We start from the raw sequence: 19,102 nt of genomic DNA, 5'->3' as shown, positions 1-19,102 counted from the left end.
TCCAGCACCGCACATCCGGACAGCACCGCTTACCCCTGTCTCTCAGGCACCGACCATTCCTCCATCAACATCCGACTTCCCTGCACCCTCGCACAATCTTCCAACACATCCGCTCTCTCTCCCCCGGCACCCACCATCTCTCCCCAGCACTTTCCACCCAGCACCTCCTACCCTCTCTCCCCAGCACCTTTCATCCTCTCTCCCCAACCCCTTCCACCTACTCTCACTCCTGCACCTTCCACCCTCTCTGATCCTGGCACCATCCACCATCCACCCTTTCTCCCTTGGCACCCACCTCTCTCCCCTGGCTACCACCCTGTCTGCTCCAGACCCACCTTCCCTCCCTGGCACCATCCGCCTTCCCTCCTTCCCTCCTTCCCTCAGCACCCACCTTCCCTCCCCACTACCATCCGCCTTCCCTCCCTCCCTCAGCACCCACCCTATCCGCCCTCCCTCCCCCAGACCCACATTCCCTCCCCGGTACCATCCGCCCTCACTCCCTCCCTTAGCACCCACCTTCCCTCACCAGTACCATCCGCCTTCCCTCCCTCCCTCAGCACCCACCCTATCCGGCCTCCCTCCCCCAGACCCACATTCCCTCCCCGGTACCATCCGCCCTCACTCCCTCCCTTAGCACCCACCTTCCCTCCCCAGTACCATCCGCCTTCCCTCCCTCCCTCAGCACTTTCCACCCTCTCTCCCCCAGCACTTTCCACCCTCTGTCCCCCCAGCACCTTCCACCCTCTGTCCCCCAGCACCTTCCACCCTCTCTCCCCCAGCACCTTCCACCCTCTCTCCCCAGCACCTTCCACCCTCTCTCTCCCCAGCACCTTCCACCCTCTCCCCCAGAACCTTCCACCCTCTCTCCCCCAGCACTTGACACCCTCTCTCCCCCAGCACTTTCCACCCTCTCTCTCCCCAGCACCTTCCACCCACTCTCTCCCCAGCACCTTCCACCCTCTCTCCCCAACACCTTCCTCCCTCTCTTCCCCCAGCACTTTCCACCCTCTCTCCCCCAGCACTTTCCACCCTCTGTCCCCCCAGCACCTTCCACCCTCTGTCCCCCAGCACCTTCCACCCTCTCTCCCCAGCACCTTCCACCCTCTCTCTCCCCAAGCACCTTCCACCCTCTCTCTCCCCCAGCACCTTCCACCCTCTCTCCCCCAGCACCTTTCACCCTCTCCCCAGCACCTTCCTCCCTCTCCCCAGCACCTTCCACCCTCTGTCCCCCCAGCACCTTCCACCCTTTCTCCCCCGGCACCTTCCACCCTCTCTCCCCAGCACCTTCCACCCTCTCTCTCCCCAGCACCTTCCACCCTCTCTCCCCAACACCTTCCACCCTCTCTCCCCCAGCACCTTCCACCCTCTCTCTCCCCAGCACCTTCCACCCTCTCCCCAGCACCTTCCACCCTCTGTCCCCCCAGCACCTTCCACCCTCTCTCCCCAACTCCTTCCACCCTCTCTCCCCAGTACCTTCCACCCTCTTTCCCCAGTACCTTCCACCCTCTCTCCCCAGCACCTTCCACCCTTTCTCCCCAACTCCTTCCACCCTCTCTCCCCCAGCACCTTCCACCCTCTCTCCCCCGGCACCTTCCACCCTCTCCCCAGCACCTTCCACCCTCTCCCCAGCACCTTCCACCCTCTCTCTCTCCCCCAGCACCTTCCACCCTCTCTCTCCCCCAGCACCTTGCACCCTCTCTCCCCAGCACCTTCCACCCTCTCTCTCCCCCAGCACCTTCCACCCTCTCTCCCCAGCACCTTCCACCCTCTCTCTCCCCCAGCACCTTCCACCCTCTCTCCCCAGCACCTTACACCCTCTCTCTCTCCCCAGCACCTTCCACCCTTTCTCCCCACCATCCGGTACATCCACCCTCTCTCCCCCTCAGGACCAACCAGCCTTTCCTCCCAGCACCATCCGCCTTCTGTCCCTCAGTGCTGACCACCCTCTGTCCTTCAGCACCTTCAACGTCCTCTCCCTTAGCACCTTCCGCCCTTTCTTTCCCAACACCTTCCACCCTCTCTCCCCTGGCCCCATCTGCCCTCTCTGCCCCAGCACCATCCGCTCTCTCCCGCCCAGCACCTTCAACCCTCCCTCCACTGCACCTTCTGCCCTTGCTCCTCTGGCACTTCCATCACTTTTCTTTCCTACTCCAACAACCTTCATTCTTATTCTCTCTCGCTCTCTCTCTATCTATCTATCTCTCCCCCTCCCCCTTCCCTCCCTCCCTCCCTTTTTTCTCTCTCTCTATCTCTCTCCCCCTCCCCCTCCCTCCCTTGCTCACTTCTCTCTCTCTCTATCTCTCTCTCTCTCTCTCACACCATCTTCTCTTCTACCCAACCACTTCCGCCTGTCCCAATCTACCTTCTTTCTCCCACATCATTCACCTTGTACCATTTGTCCCCCAGTGCCTAGTACCCTCTATCCCCTGGCACCTTGCTCCTTCTCAGCTCCATTCGCTGTTCTCTCTCACAGCACCATCTGGCATTCTCTTTCCACCCCCCCCCCCCCCTTCCCTGGCTCTTCTGTCTACCTTTCTCCTGGATTTCTTTTGCTTCCCACTCGATCTTAAATTTTCCTTTGGCTTCTTTTCATGATCCTTATTACTATATATTACTCATTCTCATTCCTGTTCTTCCTTTGCACTATTGTGTATCTGCTCACCTTCATCACCATACTTCCCTTTCCATTCTCCTGTCCATTGTAATTGATGTTAGTCAATTGACATTTACTGGCATTTATTTTTTCTCTTTTTCTCTGCGCTTCCCATGCTGTTGAAGTCAGTGCATTCATTATCTGGCAAATCACCAATGGCTCTGTGCTTTTCCTCTTCGTGGTTCTTGCTTAACATGTGTCCCATTAGCACAATCTGTTTATGTATGGGAGTAAAACATACATAAACAGGGTCTTCCATCCCTTTCCTATAGAATAGAGGTAGCCAACATATCTAGTGTGATAATCAAATGGAAGCTGTTTTCAATGAGATCAGTTGGAGATTCAGCAAGTTTACAATTAGGAGGTGGGTAATGCAATAGCATGACACACCAGGGGAAATATGTGCATCCTGATCCAAAAACATGTGTGCCTAGCACTGAGTTTTGTCCAAGAAGAGTATTCTGAAATATTCCAAAAAACTATTGTAAAGATGAATTTGAAGTGTTTACCTTGGTGGTATAGATAGAGACTGGAGGTAGTTATGATTTGCAGAAGCATTCTGAAGATATAGCAAAATTTTCCTCATTTCATTTCTCCACTCCCTGTACGAGTGGGTGGTTTATTATCCTGCTGAAAAAAAACTGGAGAAAGTGACCTGCATTTTTATAAAGCTCCATTTATTTATTGTTGCAGCATCTTCAGCCCATTGCAACTATCCCTTTTCCCTGCCAACATTATCTCCCTCATATGCCTATCAACTTCTTTTGGTTTTTCAGCCACCTACAGATATTAAGCAGTTGCTATTTAAGCATCTAGTGTACCTTTGGGAAATGGGAAGAAACTGGAGCAGCCAATGGAAACCCACCCAGTCTCAGGAAAATATATAAATTACATCCTTTTCAGAGCCTGGCATCCTATTCAAACCTAGGCCCCAGAAGCTGTGAGAAAGCAGCATTAACCACTGTGCCAGTGTTGCTCAAGCTTTGTTAATGTTTATCCATGTAAGTAGAATTGTTTACCTTCTTTGACGTTCACATTAATTTCAGAATAGAGCACTGGTGATATTCCTCTAACTGTCCATCCAGCTAAATGGAACCAGTTGTTAGGAATCCTCCTTCTGAGAGTCAGACCCATCCATCTAGCTTCCATAACGGAACCTGATTAGGTGCCTGATGTACTCTGTACTTAACTAACTCAGAATTGACTCAGTTCCAATTTTCTCATGTCAGGTACATTCTTGTGAAGCAACAATGATCTATATTTATAGCTTCCACAGACACACCTTCCCCTGATGTCTTTCATAACATACACAAAAGGTCAGCAAGAATGTCAGAGAAACAGTGCAAAAGGCCTTGTCCTGCTATTTCTATTTGATTTCTATTGATCCGTTGAAGTCACAGGATTTAACCAGGAAACTTCGACGAAAATTTGTGTTCTTGTATGTTTTAATATATTTACAAGGATGTTGTCGGGACTTGAGAAATTGAGTTACAGAGAAAGGTTGAATAGATTAGGACTTTATTCCCTGGAGCGTAGAAGAATGAGGGAAGATTTGATAGAGGTATATAAAATTATGATGGGTATAGATACAGTGAATGCAAGCAGGCTTTTTCCACTGAGGCAAGGGGAGAAAAAAAACCAGAGGACATGGGTTAAGGGTGAAGGGGGAAAAGTTTAAAGGGAACATGGGGGGGGGGCTTCTTCACACAGAGTGGTGGGAGTGTGGAATGAGCTGCCAGATGAAGTGGTAAATGCGTGCCCACTTTTAACATTTAAGAAAAACTTGGACAGGTACATGGATGAGAGGTGTATGGAGGGATATGGTCCAGGTGCAGGTCAGTGGGACTAGGAAGAAAAATGGTTTGGCACAGCCAAGAAGGGCCAAAAGGCCTGTTTCTGTGCTGTAATGTTCTATGGTTCTGTGGTTCTATTTCATCATTCATGTTGACATAGAAAGAGGCTATTTGGCACATCAAGTATATGTTAGACCTCATGCAGTCCTATCAGTCCAATTTCCTATTGCTAATTCCCTCACACAAGTTTTGATTACACCAGGTTAATTTAGAATGGGCAATTATATAATAGCCAGCATGTCTTTGGGACATGGGAGGAAGCCAGAGCACCTAGAAAAACGCAGTCGCAAGGAAACCATGCATTTTTCACAGACACCACATGCAATGAGGATAGAAGCAGTCACTGGAACTGTGAGATCTCTGCACTTTCTGCAGCACCGCTGTGCCAACCCTTGTGATAACTATAATGTAGGAATTGTAGATTCTCTAAATAGTGTAAATATTTTCCAGGGTAGTTTTGTTGGAAGGGAAATGTATCATTATCCTGCCATTTGGTGAGATTATGGTTGATTAATAATCTAACTCCTTTGGCTCATATCCTTAAATCACTTTAGTTAACAAATTCTGAACTAGACTAGCAATGATTGCTATTTCCAGAAAATTGTTCTGCACTGCTATTTTTCGTTCCTATATGAGTATTTCCAAACTTGACACCTGGAAGACTAGGGTCTCATTTTAGATCATCTCCTATTTCTAGGTTTCCAACCAGTAGGAAAAAGATTTTAAAAGAGAACTTGACAGATGCTTTTCATATTCATGAAAAGTTCAGTCTAATTCCCCATCCTCCATTTTGAGTACTGTGTCACATTAGAAATTCATCGCAATTCAGTAGTGCAAAATATGCTGGATTATATTGGTCCAGCAATTTGTACTTGTGCAACAAATCATGATTGACTTTTGAATTCTGTGTCACTTTCTGATCCTACCCAATACTCTTAGTGACTAGGAAGTTACTAATTTTGAGCTTGAGCTTTTAATATCCTCTGATTTGGAGAATTCCAAAGATGAACCACCAACTCGGTGAAGGAATTTCATTCTTAACTCTAGAATTTAATTCTTAGACTAAAACACCTTAGCTCTAGATTTTGCAGCTGTGGGAAGCATCTCCTTGTTTTTCTCCTATCATCCTTTTAAAGATCATCTCTCATCTAAATGCTAGAGAATATTGGACATATGCTACAAAAAAAAGGATATTTAATCATGGAAACAAAAGTACAGAAAGGATTAAAGAACACAGGAATTGAAATGATTAAGCTATCTGAAGAAGCTGGAGTTTTTTTGCTTTAAAAATAAATGGTTTAAAAGGATGTGAAACATATTTCTATTTAATAGTTAAGTCCAGAGTAGGGTATAACTTTAAAAAGACCACTAATAAAATTAGCTATTTTTGTTGAGTACAGATAGTGGTTTGAATGTGGGATATTCTGTCATAGGATATTTGAAACAAATAAACATTATCGCATTTAAGGGAGGGGGTGGTGTAAATATAAGAAAAATAGGGAGAAATAAGAGAAAATAATTACAGAATAGACGGTTTTCTTGATACATACTAATTGAGCTGCATATTCTGTTTAAGTACTGTGGATTCTATGTAATTCTGTGACAGTTTTGATCAAAGTATTCCAGAGGGTCCTTCAATCCTATGCACAAACAAATATTGAAGTCAGGGAATTCAATTAGCAGGGAATCTGCTACAGGTGTTGACCACTGTTCTAAAAGTGGTATGATTTTGTCACAGTTCAACCTTTTCATTCTAAACTTGAGTCCTTCAGCCTTCAGTTTTGTTTTAAAAAAACAAAATCTCAAATGTGAATGCATTTGAACCATTTATGCCTTATAATATTTGAAAGTTCTGGAAATTTTATTCTTGAGCTTTCTATTCTACTCACTATAATTTCACAATTTTTTTCTAATAAGGTTTTTTTAAGTAAATCTTAGGTTTCCATCCAATCCATTCCATCTTCTGCATAGAAAATTGATACTGTAAATTTAGTTTGCAAATTTAAACTTCAAATTTACAAATAAACAAAAAAGATCTTTCAGTTATTGCTACTAAGATAATTCAGTAAATACTCTGATATCAGGTGCCCTAAATTGTCATGATTTTTAAAATTTCAGATAAAAGTATGTCAAATGATCATCGAATTATCTGCCTTAAATTGTTTCATTATCTTACCTTTTTTTTAGAGAATTTCTCAGAGGCAATCATTTATTTCAATTTCCATCATGTTTCACTGTACACAGACCAGCAGTTTCTCTATCCTCTTGACTTATATAATGGTTTTTTTTCTTACTGTCATTTTTTTCTGTATCATGTTGGCTACTTTTTATGTTGGGACCATTGGAATTATTTCTATTACAATAGAAAAATTACTTTTGCTTCTCCAGTTATTAATTCCTGGCAATTCTTCACATAAAGAAATTGCTATTTGAAATCTATGTAAGTTCAGTAACAAAGCATCCAAATTAATATTATTGCTGGTATAAAATTTGTGTCGTTTGAGTTCTAATGCAGAGATTTAACTATCATATGTAGGTATCAATGCTGTGCTGTAAAATTAGAAAAATATAAGAATTTAATGCAAATTATACTTTTTTAAGAAAGATTCATAGAAGAAAATTTCAAATCATGAGAATTTCTGGAGCAGCTTTTGTGTTGTATTCATCACAGGTGTCTTTTGTAGATGGCTCAAAGAAATAAAAGTGGTTGTGTTCAGTTCAGTAAAGAAATCAGAACAGTTTGCTCTTAACTCATATAATTTCAATTTTATATGTTCACGTTGGCCTTAGTTGTTAGAAATATCACCTTAATACATATGTTAATGTAATCAGCTTTGATTAAAGGAATATAATATGTATTACATTTATTTAGTTTAAGACAGACAGTAACTATTTAAAATAGCTATAATTTTTTATAAGCTTTAACTAATATGGGTCAGTTTCTCTCCTGTTATTAAGTACTACAACCTTGGGTGTTTCCTTATTACCTTGTCATCAGATATATAGCTTAATGATATTTAAAGGACATTATTCATGAAATTTAACTCCAGTACATTTTGAAAATTGTTTTGAACTTTATCCTCATGATTTAGCTGGGCACATTATCAAGCAGTTGCAATTTCATAGGACTGAATTATAAAGTTTGGCTAAAGAAATCTTCGTCTTATAAAGGGAAGCCTACTAAAGACTGTAATGTTAAGTTGAAGAGATATAATGATGTAAGCAATATTATAATAAAAGTACTTCAATCAAAGTAAATATAAAATATTTCAAAAAAACAATATGATGTAAAATTCAAGCAAATAAAAGACAAATATACTACTGGTGCACTAAAAATAATATTTGGGCAGCAACTGAAAACGACCTTCCTGGGGCAAATTTTGATTGTTTCTGCAACTGAATTCAGGGATCATAATGTGTGATTACCAAACCCATTATTTACTGTGCTGCCAGCACTGTAACTTAGTGTTATATGCTCATTATAATTGTTTTATGTCCATTTATACTTCTCATTGGCTGAAAACATTAGCAGAGACTTAATTCCATGTCAGCCTTAATCAACCAAAGCTGGCCTGCAGCTCCTGGAAGGATGGTCAAATTTAAAAGACTGATGTCCAAAGATTCAATGCCAAGACTCATGCCTTGGGGACCCTGATAAGTACCAGAGGAAGTTCAATAACTTTCTCCATCAGGTGGCCCATTAACCTTAGTCATTACTGAATTCATTCACCTAGCCAATGACATCTATTGATTAAGAATTGCATCCAATTTTAAAGTGTTTTGTCACATTAAAGATTGGCAGGAGATACAAGAGACAGCAATAGACTGAATGCTGGAGGATCACAGCAGGCCAGGCAGCATCTGTGGAGGGAATAGAGAGTCAATGTTTCAGGTTGAGACCCTTCATTAATATATGAGATGTCAGCCGTCCACTTCCCTCTACAGTTGCTGCCTGACCTGTTGAGCTTTTCCAACATCTTGTTGTAACTATTTCACCCATATAGATTCCATGATGTACTCTGGCACACTTCCCTACATTTTTTAGATCACCAGATGAAAATTTGCAAGGGGGCAAATGAGCTTTCACATGTCAATCTTCATGGAGAAGACACTGGTGACCTTTAGTGGAATGGTGGCTGTTGAACTTGTGCTCAATTAACCCAAAACATCATTTAATTGCATAATTTTTATGCTTTCTTGGATGTGTGCTCACTCACAAGTGGTTAAATTGTAAATTTTCTATAAAATAACTGTGAGGACATTGAGCAGGTAAGCATGTAGCTCATTAAGAAGTCTGCCTTCATTGTGAAGGAGCTGAAGGCATCTTGCAGTGGTGCTTTTTTTTTGTACTGCTTAGTGCTCATCCTTTCCAACGTGATTTTTCCCAGCTTTGTTTATACACTTGTAACCCAGCCAGCTGCCATACCAAAACAACCTTCTGCTTTGCGAGCTCAGGCTTATCACAATGGCAGTGAATTACTGGTATTATAATACAGATATTATAATTTTATCACTAAAACAAAATATCAAAAACTAGTTAGCTAATCTTTCTCAATATAGTATTGGTGGGGAGGTCCTTATTACTGTTGAACATTCCTGTATGCCTCAAGAGGTTCATTGAGATATTGTCTGGAGTGTTAAAATGGCAGCATCACATGACCAGGCTGCATTTGATACAGCATCCATACCACTTTGTAGTTACTAACAATCTGCTGGATGAAATCTGTGGGTTGACCAGCATCTGTTGGGGGAAGGGGTGGGTGGGGAAGGAATTGTTGATGTTTCTGTTTAAAACTCTGCATCACTGAGAAAGGAGATGGCCAATGTAAGGGGATAAGAGGATAAGGGGAATTGTGTGACAGGAGCCCAAGGAGATTGATAGACTCTGGAGAGGTGTAAAATGATGGGCAGGTTGTGCCAGGGAGGGGAAGGGTACTTAATCTGAATTTCTCCAACAGATTGTTGCTTTAGATTGCAGCATACACACTGTCTTGTGTCTCCACTACTTAGTTTGATCTTTTATGTATCAACTATATTAACTACCTCAGAGTTTGAGATATACATTCAATGCTGCATTATTCACCCTCTTAGTGTTTCCAAATTTCAAAATTGCCTACAAAGTTTATTGTGGCACATTAACCATTTTTTCCTATTCCTATTGATTTTTTTTCTTGTAGAAGTGTAAAAATTAGCAAGGTGATGTCGAAGAGCCTGGAGTTCTTGTTTTCTAGCTATACAGTTTCTATTTGCATTTTCATTCAATTTGGAAGCTCAGTGTGAAAGAATTAATTAACTCAAAATACATTGCAAGCTTGGGAGTTGAATCTGAGGCAAAATATCACATTGATAGAATTACATATATGGAAGGAGCAGATCATTCTGCTGGAGTATTACTGACTGTTGATGCCCCTAAACCTCTTGTCCTTATCCATTTAACTATTAGAATAATCTTGTATTCCCTTGTGTTATGCTTAACAAGCTTTCCTTTAAATACTTGAAACATCTGTAGATAAAGTAACTGCAGGTGAAACGTGGGGCAAAAGTAGTTTTGAACATTAAATGGTAGCAGTTAATATAGCCAAAATTTATGTATGTTAAATGAGATTGGGGTAAATCATTGTAAAGCAGTAATCAGGTAAGTAAACAAATGCCGAACTTCACATTATAGAGAAAATCACATCAAATTGCAGTGTTCTTCTAAAACCACATCTTGAGTACTGCATATGGTCCTTATCACCAAGAAATGAAACGGTGGAAGAATTTAAGTGGAAAACTACATGACTAATACCAAAACTATTCATAATTTATTTGGTAAATACAATTGGGGTATAATTTTTCTAAGTTCATTGTACCATCTATTAAGTATATGCTCTAACAACACATGAACCACTCCTGATTCCTGCTGGTCTATGAGGTGTTTGAGAAGGTTTGGCACAGTCCTCTGTGTCCAGTGGTAGCAGAAGCCGAGTCTGTAGAGATGCATAGTGTGCAGCCTTTATGGTAGCTGTAGCAATCGTTAGTATATATTTCTACACCAGCTGCCAACATACGCTTGCAGATACCTCCTCACACTGCATCTTTCGCTCGGTGGATGACCATCCAGCTGCAAATGATGTTTCTGACATTGCACATAGAATTCAGAATCCTTTGCTATGCAGGTCCTCAGGGCAAACATCAACAAAGACCACTGCATCCTTTTTGAGACATTCTTAGCTATTGCACAGTCCAGGAGGAGGATGATTGTCTCATCTGCACCACAACCCATTCATGGTAGGATGGAGGCTAAAACTCTGCAAGAAGGATGTGATAGGAAGGGTCTCCCTCACCGCTATCCAAGTGAAGTCTCTGTGATTGTGAGTTCCAGATAGAAGATGTTCTGCCAAAAAACTATGAGAGTCTGCTTAGGGAACCTTCTCACAGAATCAAGGACAACTTCCCCTGCAGAGTCTTGAAGATACCCACTGTCTAATGAATGTGGTCAAAGGTATTTACCTGCAGCTTTTCCTGTAAGGACAGATGGTATGGCTTGGTTCAGCTGCCTGGAATAGGACAACCTCAGATCATGTTGGGACATGGTAATTGTGTACTCCAGTTCCTCGCTAAGCTTGATTTAGCCACACAATAAGATGGCTATCTTTTCATACCTCTTTCTGTGGAGACACATATCATTCCTTGATAGACATGATCCATTATGGATCTCCAGATGAAATGGGTGATTACTGCAGCATAGAAGTGGGAGATAGGCCATAACTATACCAGTACAGCGACATTGAATGCTGTTTCCACCTGATGACCAGGTTCTTTTCCATCATTGAGAGCATTGCGTCCACATTGCTAACTTCATGTTCACCTTGGGTAGCTGTTCTAACCAATTCTTATCACACAATTTAGTTTCTCCAGCCGAATTACCTTCAGACAGTTGGATCTGATGGTGAAGGGAACTGAGAATCAATTGGGCCAGTTGTTTGGCCTTATTCTTGTTGCAATTGGCACTGGATACTATAATCATTGTAAACTAGTTGTAGATGCTGATCAATCTGTTGACAAACTGTGACCTTAAGCAGAAGACAGTAACATCATGTATGTACATGGAGTCTTTGCCCCCACTGCCTGCTATTGTTACTCATCACCCCCCATGTTCTCCTTAAAGGATATGGCTGAAGGGTAAAGGCAACCCACAAACAAGACAGAGGAAATAGGGCAGCCATGCCTAACTCCAGATTTGATGGGGAAGCTTTCTGTTTTGCACCTATTAATTTACAGAGTGTAATGGTTTTGTTTTGTTTCATAAATATACTTTATTCATAACATGTACATTAAAAACATCGGTAACATCTTTCTCTACATTCATTGTATCATCAATTCTAAGTGTTATCTCACAATGCATCAACACCACTCAAGTTTCCTCATTAAAATGTGTACACATGAAGGATTAAAGAGGTTGTGAAACTGGGTCGAGCCCCTCACTTTCCAGTTGTGGCAAGGCCTTCCTAAGGAGTCCTTATGGTGACTTATCAAATTTGTGCATACCACAACAAGTACTTCTTGGCATACTGCAGTTCATAACATTTGTTTGTAACTTTTCTCCTTACACTGGAAGAAAAGTTACCAACTCTACTGAAGTAACACATAAAAGTTGCTGGTGAATGCAGCAGGCCAGGCAGCATCTCTAGGAAGAGGTACAGTTGAGCTACTCCTGGGCCCTCAGAGGCTCCTTCTTCCTCTCCAGGAAGAAGGAGCCTCTGAGGGCCCAGGAGTAGCTCAACTGTACCTCTTCCTAGAGATGCTGCCTGGCCTGCTACATTCACCAGCAACTTTTATGTGTGTTGCTTGAAATACCAGCATCTGCAGATTTCCTCATGTTTGCGAACTAACTGAAGTGTGTCTTTTACTGATTTGAGAATATTTCACAGCAGTCGATGCTTCTATATGTATTCCTGGGGAAAGACCATTGATCACAGTATTCTGTTAACAAGCTACTCAAGGTGAACTTTGACAAGGATCATTTCATCCTTTTCCAGACCTTGGTAAATGAACAACTCACAGAGAGGTGGAAAATGATCTAATCTGCAGTAAAACCATCTCGAGAACAGTGGGCATTGGGAGTGAGAAAGATCTGACAGGGAAGACTCCGGAAACTATCAAGTCAAGCGAGGTGTCAATACTTGTTTGTGAGTTCTGGAGATGAGGCATCCTGCAAAATCATTTTGACAGCTTGAGAAACTATCCCATAGGTTTCTTCTCTGACGGGGCTTGCAAGATGTTCTGTGCTCACCTCTGCTTGCTGAACTTGTGGTTAAAAGTGCTTTTCCACATACATTTTTCTTGGTCAGACAGGTAATGTGGTAGGTGAATTAAACATTGTATGGCAGTAAGATTAAGGTTTTTCTTGTAGAACTGGAACTGAACACCTCCTGACACTTGTCAGTATACTTCAGTTCTACACAGCTTGATGCAAGTATCTGAAACTTTGTAAGATATGTTTTCTTCTCTTCCTTTGGAGATTTGTACATCATTTCCTGACAGCCAAAGAAACTTTATTCCAAAAATATGCCAGAAATACAAAATAATCCATGACTTTCTTTACATTTATAAGTGCCCATTCTAAGCATTCTTAGTGTTGTCAAATCTATGCAGAGTTGAGAACTGGGGATAATTATAATTTTGCAGCGAAGGTGGCTTGGCTGCAACCAATATAATTTACTCAAGGGACGACATTATAAAACTGCACGCAATATTGATAAACTAATTAGAGGGAAATAATTGTAAAACAAGACATCACGCTATTAAAAGAATGGTTTTAAAGGGCCGTGTGAATAATACGTTTTAGAAATTTGAAGCTACCGTTCTGTAAAAAGTAATTTAGAACCAGCCATCTGGTGCACTGTGAAACCGAATGATACCTAACTCGAAGGAAAATGGATGAGTTTAGGCCTGATGAATGGTGGCTTCGCAAAGATTTTAGCATGGTATCACCAAAATTTACTTTTGTAGTCTGACCTGAATTTTCATTACCTTAAACATTTATGCAGAATTATATATTGCGGGTTAAAACATATTTCTATGTATTCGCTGGCACTGGGGCGAAGAGTCGCCAATAAAAAATACAATAGGTGACTATAAATCTTTTCCGTCACCTAGCAACTGATACAATGAATCGAAAGTAAAAAGGAGTCAGTATCATTTATTGCAATGGTTCACAGCTGTCAACTTAGCATTCGCAAAAACATATAACTGGGCATTAGAAGGGAGGTCTTTACATTCTTAGCAGTTACCCTTGCGTGATACCGTAATATTATTCGTTAGAGTTAAATAGAAACTGAATGTATTTTTTTCCTGTTAAATGCCGTCAAGTTATTTGTGACAATTAGCCTGGATAATGTTATGAGGAAAATACTCTTAAGTAATGATTACAAATTACTTAAAATAAGCAATTGTCAAAAAATGGCACTTATTTTGGTCTTGTTCGTCCGGTTAATTTGGTCTAGTCCCGCGGTCCGATACAGATGACGACCAACACACGTGATAACTTTTTTTGTGTTCCGTCTATTACCCTAATACAGTATAAATATTTTAAAATAAACGTAAAAGTCGCATACCTAATAAAGCGATAAAGAGGGTGTATTTATACAATTTGATTTTCAACAAATCATCAACTTGATTTTTGAAATTTGATGCATTCTTTCAATTATACAGTAAAGAATAGGGAGAGCATTGGAAGTGTATAATTAACTTTTTCATATGCAAATCTCCAGCAGCAACATTTACACAACAAATGCACTTTCAATCTGAAGGGAAATATTCTCTGTACATGAATGTGGTCCTCTCACTTATTTCTTCAGATTTAAACTCCAGTTTTTTAACACATAATATAATTTACCGGACTTGAAATTGAACTGCAGTTTCTTGTATTCTTAACTTTGCCTCCAAGAGCTTTGCTTTCCTTTTTTTAGTTTCTCAATAATGTAGCTCTTTAAATCTAAGTTTCTTCGTGAAAGAAAACTGCTTCCTTATCAGGGAAAAGGAAGTTACTAATTCTTTTCCTCTCAGGTATTATTCGTTTCTTGATAACGTTGCTCATAATTCACCCATAATTTCTGCGTTTCCTTCTCGTATTCTTTCTTGAGTACTTCTTTGCGCGTTTGTTCCTGGTAGAAAATCATTGGAGAGTGTCATTTGGCAGGCAGTTCTCACCTCTAACCATACTTGTCTTTGCTGCCTCTCAAATTGTTGTCTTATTTCCCCCCAAAAAACTGTCTTTCGCTCCAGTTATTTACCACCTCTTCCGCAACCGATCATTCCCATGAATTTCCCCATCCTGTATTAAAATGCAGTATGAGTAAAAATTATTTCTAATTGTACATTTTGAATATCTTATGATTTATTTCTTCAGTATTCAGTTCACTAAAATAATTTCGATGGCCTTTTGGTATTAAAATGAAAACGCAACTGCCTATTTCATTTTTATTTACTGTGATTAAAATATTTTACAAAATCTAACTATTTTTAAAGCAACAGGAATACAAAATATTAGTTTATGTGCCCATTCTGGTAGGTTGTGAGCCGCTATTTGTTGCAGGGGCGGAGTAAGTGACCGGAAGAGGGGAAATTTCCATTCACAATATTGTTGCGAGCCGGTGAGAACTCGAGCGCCGCTCTCAGGAGCTGTAGTTACGGAGTCGGCTAATTTCTCTTTTTCTAGACTCTGTCCTAAAAAGGCTCTCCGACCAAGCGGCACTGATCTACTTTGATATGTTCAGCCGTAGCTCGAAAAAGCGAAACTCGGGCAAATGGGTGAGTATTGTGTGCCAAGTTCGAGGCATGTATTTAGGAGCATAGTTTCACCTTACGAGTTACATTTTGGAGAGCAATTTGAGCTGCCCATCCCCCCTCTACCGTGCGCACGACCGAGGCAGGAATATACTGCAAAGGTTAAGATTTTTTTCCCGGTTTTGGTGTAGTGTCATTATTGCTGCGTTAGACTGTCTTTTTCGGGAAGCATTAAGGCTGTCAGTTTGTGTTTCATTACCCAGTACCCGTATTGGTTGTGTAGAGAACGACTGCTCAGACCTGCGCTGCTCTACCTTTTTATTCTGCTTGCGCTAGCAAGTTTTAACGCCATGGTATTCACCTTTCTTATGCTCTCCCTTGAATCGTAGGCTTTTCTTTTGTGTATCGGGTTAATAGGCATGAAATGCGAGTCCAAGTTCTTTTAAGAACTGGCAGTTGCGTAGGAAGTAGTACAGTATGTCAATCGGATACGGCTGTCGAAGACTCTTCAGCTGAGGATAGGAATGATCCCTTGCATTAAGACCGGGAAGCAGAAGGAAACCTCATTGCGTATTTTGAAAGTGGGATTACATGCAATGCAATTTTGTTAAACCGTACAGTTGCAGACACTATACTTCGCAAAAGGGAACATTTTTTACATTGTTTTGAATGTAAGATGATAAAGCAGTACTTTTCCCAATATCAAGCTACTTTTGGTTGTACACTGGACGTCACGGTGAGTTTGTAAAAGAGTTTTGAATATTTAGATCTGTTTGAATATTTAGCTTTCATTCATTTTTGGATGTTGCCTACCGGCTGGAGATCATTGTTCTTTTTTATGCTTTTTAATGTCAATTATCTGTCTGTTTGTATCAAAGGTGAAGCGAAAGTTCTATATAGTCCGAATTATGGAGAGGAACTAAAAGTAAAGACTGAAATGTTAGAATCTCATCAGTGAAATAGACCTATAATTCATGTAAATTGATCACGTTTACAGCAATTGACCTCAAATGAGCTGATACACTTGGTTTGTTTGTAAAAACTTTTGTAATCAATTATATTCTGAAAAATAATTATAACTGGTAGGTTTAATAGTCAAATCACTTTCATAGTAATGTAAATATCATGAGTGAAAAGCTGAAATAAATTATTTATTCACTTGTATGTTCTTGAAACTGATCTCTCCTGCTACATGACTATTTTGATTTTATTCTGAAGCCAAAGTATGGGCACATTGAAAATTTATATTAAGTGAGAGAAGTCTTAAATATTTTCCCTAAAATTCCATCAGATTATCTACTTAAGTACTTTAAATTTCAATTTTATTAATTATATTTTAATAATGTTCATAATATAATCTTGAATCAAATATTTTGATTTGTAAGTTCATATCTTGTCCAAGGAAAAACTTGACTTTATTTCCACTGTCCTGTTTATGGAAGTGCAGCTAAATAATTTCAAGAGGATGTTTTCCTTTAGAGTATCAAGCTGATTGCTTCATTGACTTAAAGTGAATGGTAAGAAATTCTGTCCATTTGTGGTCTTTAGAGAGAACATACTTTAACACTTAATATACATTAAAATAAGCCTTTTTTTTACAACTTCAGGATGCCAGCAAAAATGAAACCCATGCCACAAAACCCCCAAGTACTTGAGATTATGCAGTATCTGTAGGTTGCCGGAAAATATCAAAGAGCAGGTTAATTGAACAGAGACATAGTACATGGAATTCAGTCCAAAGATGGCAATTGGATTTCCATACAGATATTGTGATGTGTTGCATTGTGGGAAGTCAAACCAGTGTAGGATTTATATTATTAATGGTAGGGCACAATGAAGTGTAATGAAACAGAGAGACATGAGTGTTTAGAAAGCAGCATCACAAGTAGAAAATGGGGTGAAAAGGGCATTTAGCATGCAGGTCTTCATCTAGCAGAGCACTGATTTTAGGTTGTAGTTGTATAACTCATTGGTGAGGCCACACTTGGACTACTGTCTACAATTTTGGTTACTCTGTTATAGGAAAGATGTGCAGAAAAGATTTATAAGGATGTTGTCAGGGTTACAAGGCTTAAGTTATATGGAGAAGTTGGCTAGGCTTGGTCTTTAGTCATTGGATGTAGGAAATCTGGGGGGGAGATGTAACCTTATTGAAAAGTTTGAAATACTGAGAGGTATAGATAAGGTGGATGGCAATAGTCTTTTCCTCGGGATAGGGGCAACAAAGCTAGAGTTGATGCAGTTACTTTCGTATCATTTTAAAAAGATTTAGACAAGTACATTGAGAGGCAGGGTTTATAGGAATGCAGGAAATTGGGACTGGGTGGTCACCATAGTCAGCATGGACTTTTAGGACCAAACAGCCTGTATCTATACTGTATTGCTATGTGACTCTAAGAGTCTATATAGGAGATTGTGCGATCAGGGGAAATAAGGCACAAATGGTATAATACTAGGTGTAGTGAAACAGATGGATGGATCATGGAGTAAATGTCTACATAGGTCGTGTTGGAAGATGGAGCTCATACAGCTGAATGTCTTTTGGTTGATGTGGACATGATTGCCTGTTTCTGTGTTGTGTGACTATAATGATACCTAAAAGTAGCATGGCTGGTAGGCAAGGTAGTTAAGAAACATGGATACTTGCCTTATTGAGCTGAGGCATCGATTACATGAGAGGGGAGGCCTTGCGGGAGCCATCAACTCTACTCTCAAATGCATCTCTCCCATTTCACGTACATCTGCTCTCACCCTATCCTCCCGCCACCCCACTAGGAATAAGGTTCCCCTTGTCCTTACTTACCACTCCACCAGCCTCCGGGTCCAACATATAATTCTCTGTAACTTCCACCACCTCCAACGGGATCCCAAGCACATCTTTCCCTCCCCCCCACTTCTGCTTTCCGCAGGGATCGCTCCCTATGCGACTCCCTTGTCCATTCGTTCCCCCCCCCCCATCCCTTCCCACCGATCTCCCTCGCAGCACTTATCCTTGTAAGCGGAACAAGTGCTACTCTACACATGCCCTTACACTTCCTCCCTCACCACCGTTCAGGGCCCCAGACAGTCCTTCCAGGTGAGGCGACACTTCACCTGTGAGTCGGCTGGGGTGATCCGGTGCGACCTTCTATATATTGGTGAGACCCCATGCAGGCTGGGAGACTGTTTCACTGAACACCTATGCTCTGTCCGCCAGAGAAAGCAAGATCTCCCAGTGGCCACACATTTTAATTCCATGTCCCATTCCCATTCTGATTTGTCTATCCATGGCCTCCTCGACTGTCAAGATGAAGCCACACTCAGGTTGGAGGAACAGCACCTTATATTCCATCTGGGTAGCCTCCATCCTGATGGCATGAATATTGACTTCTCCAACTTCCGTTAATTCTCCTCCTCCCCTTCACACCCCATCCCTTATTTATTTATTTAATATATTTCCCCTCCCCCCCCCCTTTTTCTCCCTCTCTTTTTTTCTCCCTCTGTCCCTCTCACTATAACTCCTTGCCTGCTCTCCACCCTCCGGGCTCCCCTCCCCCCTTCTCTCTCTCCCCAGGCTCCCCATCCCCTGATCCTCTCCCTTCTCCAGTCTGGTATCCCTTTTGCCAATCAGCTCTTAGATCCACCCCTCCCCTCCTGTCTTCTCCTATCATTTTGGATCTCCCCTCCCCCTCCTACTTTCAAATCTCTTACTATCTCTTCTTTCAGTTAGTCCTGAGGAAGGGTCCCGGCCCGAAACGTTGACTGTACCTCTTCCTATAGATCAAAGTTGCTGGTGAACACAGCAGGCCAGGCAGCATCTGTCCCATGATCCTCTCGTATCCCCTTT

At 41.4% G+C, this 19,102-nt stretch overlaps 1 protein-coding gene across 3 annotated transcripts in view; it reads left to right on the top strand.

The window, feature by feature from the left end:
- Nucleotides 1-19,102, top strand: part of prickle2b (prickle homolog 2b) — a 205,662-nt gene that overhangs the window by 443 nt on the left and 186,117 nt on the right. Inside the window, exon 1 of one of the 3 annotated variants that reach the window (XM_072280513.1) lies at nt 15,172-15,300. The exons of 1 other annotated variant lie outside the window; for it this stretch is intronic. In XM_072280513.1, the coding sequence (XP_072136614.1) occupies nt 15,259-15,300 (42 nt within the window). In that variant the 5' untranslated portion in view covers nt 15,172-15,258. Of the gene's footprint in view, nt 1-15,171; nt 15,301-15,564; nt 15,630-19,102 lie in introns of those variants that run through there. One more of the 3 variants, XM_072280514.1, reaches the window with a different exon arrangement.

The sequence above is a fragment of the Mobula birostris genome, chromosome 16, assembly GCF_030028105.1.
Source record: "Mobula birostris isolate sMobBir1 chromosome 16, sMobBir1.hap1, whole genome shotgun sequence".
NCBI classification, from domain to species: domain Eukaryota; kingdom Metazoa; phylum Chordata; class Chondrichthyes; order Myliobatiformes; family Myliobatidae; genus Mobula; species Mobula birostris.
This window is presented reverse-complemented; position numbering and strand designations above follow the sequence as displayed.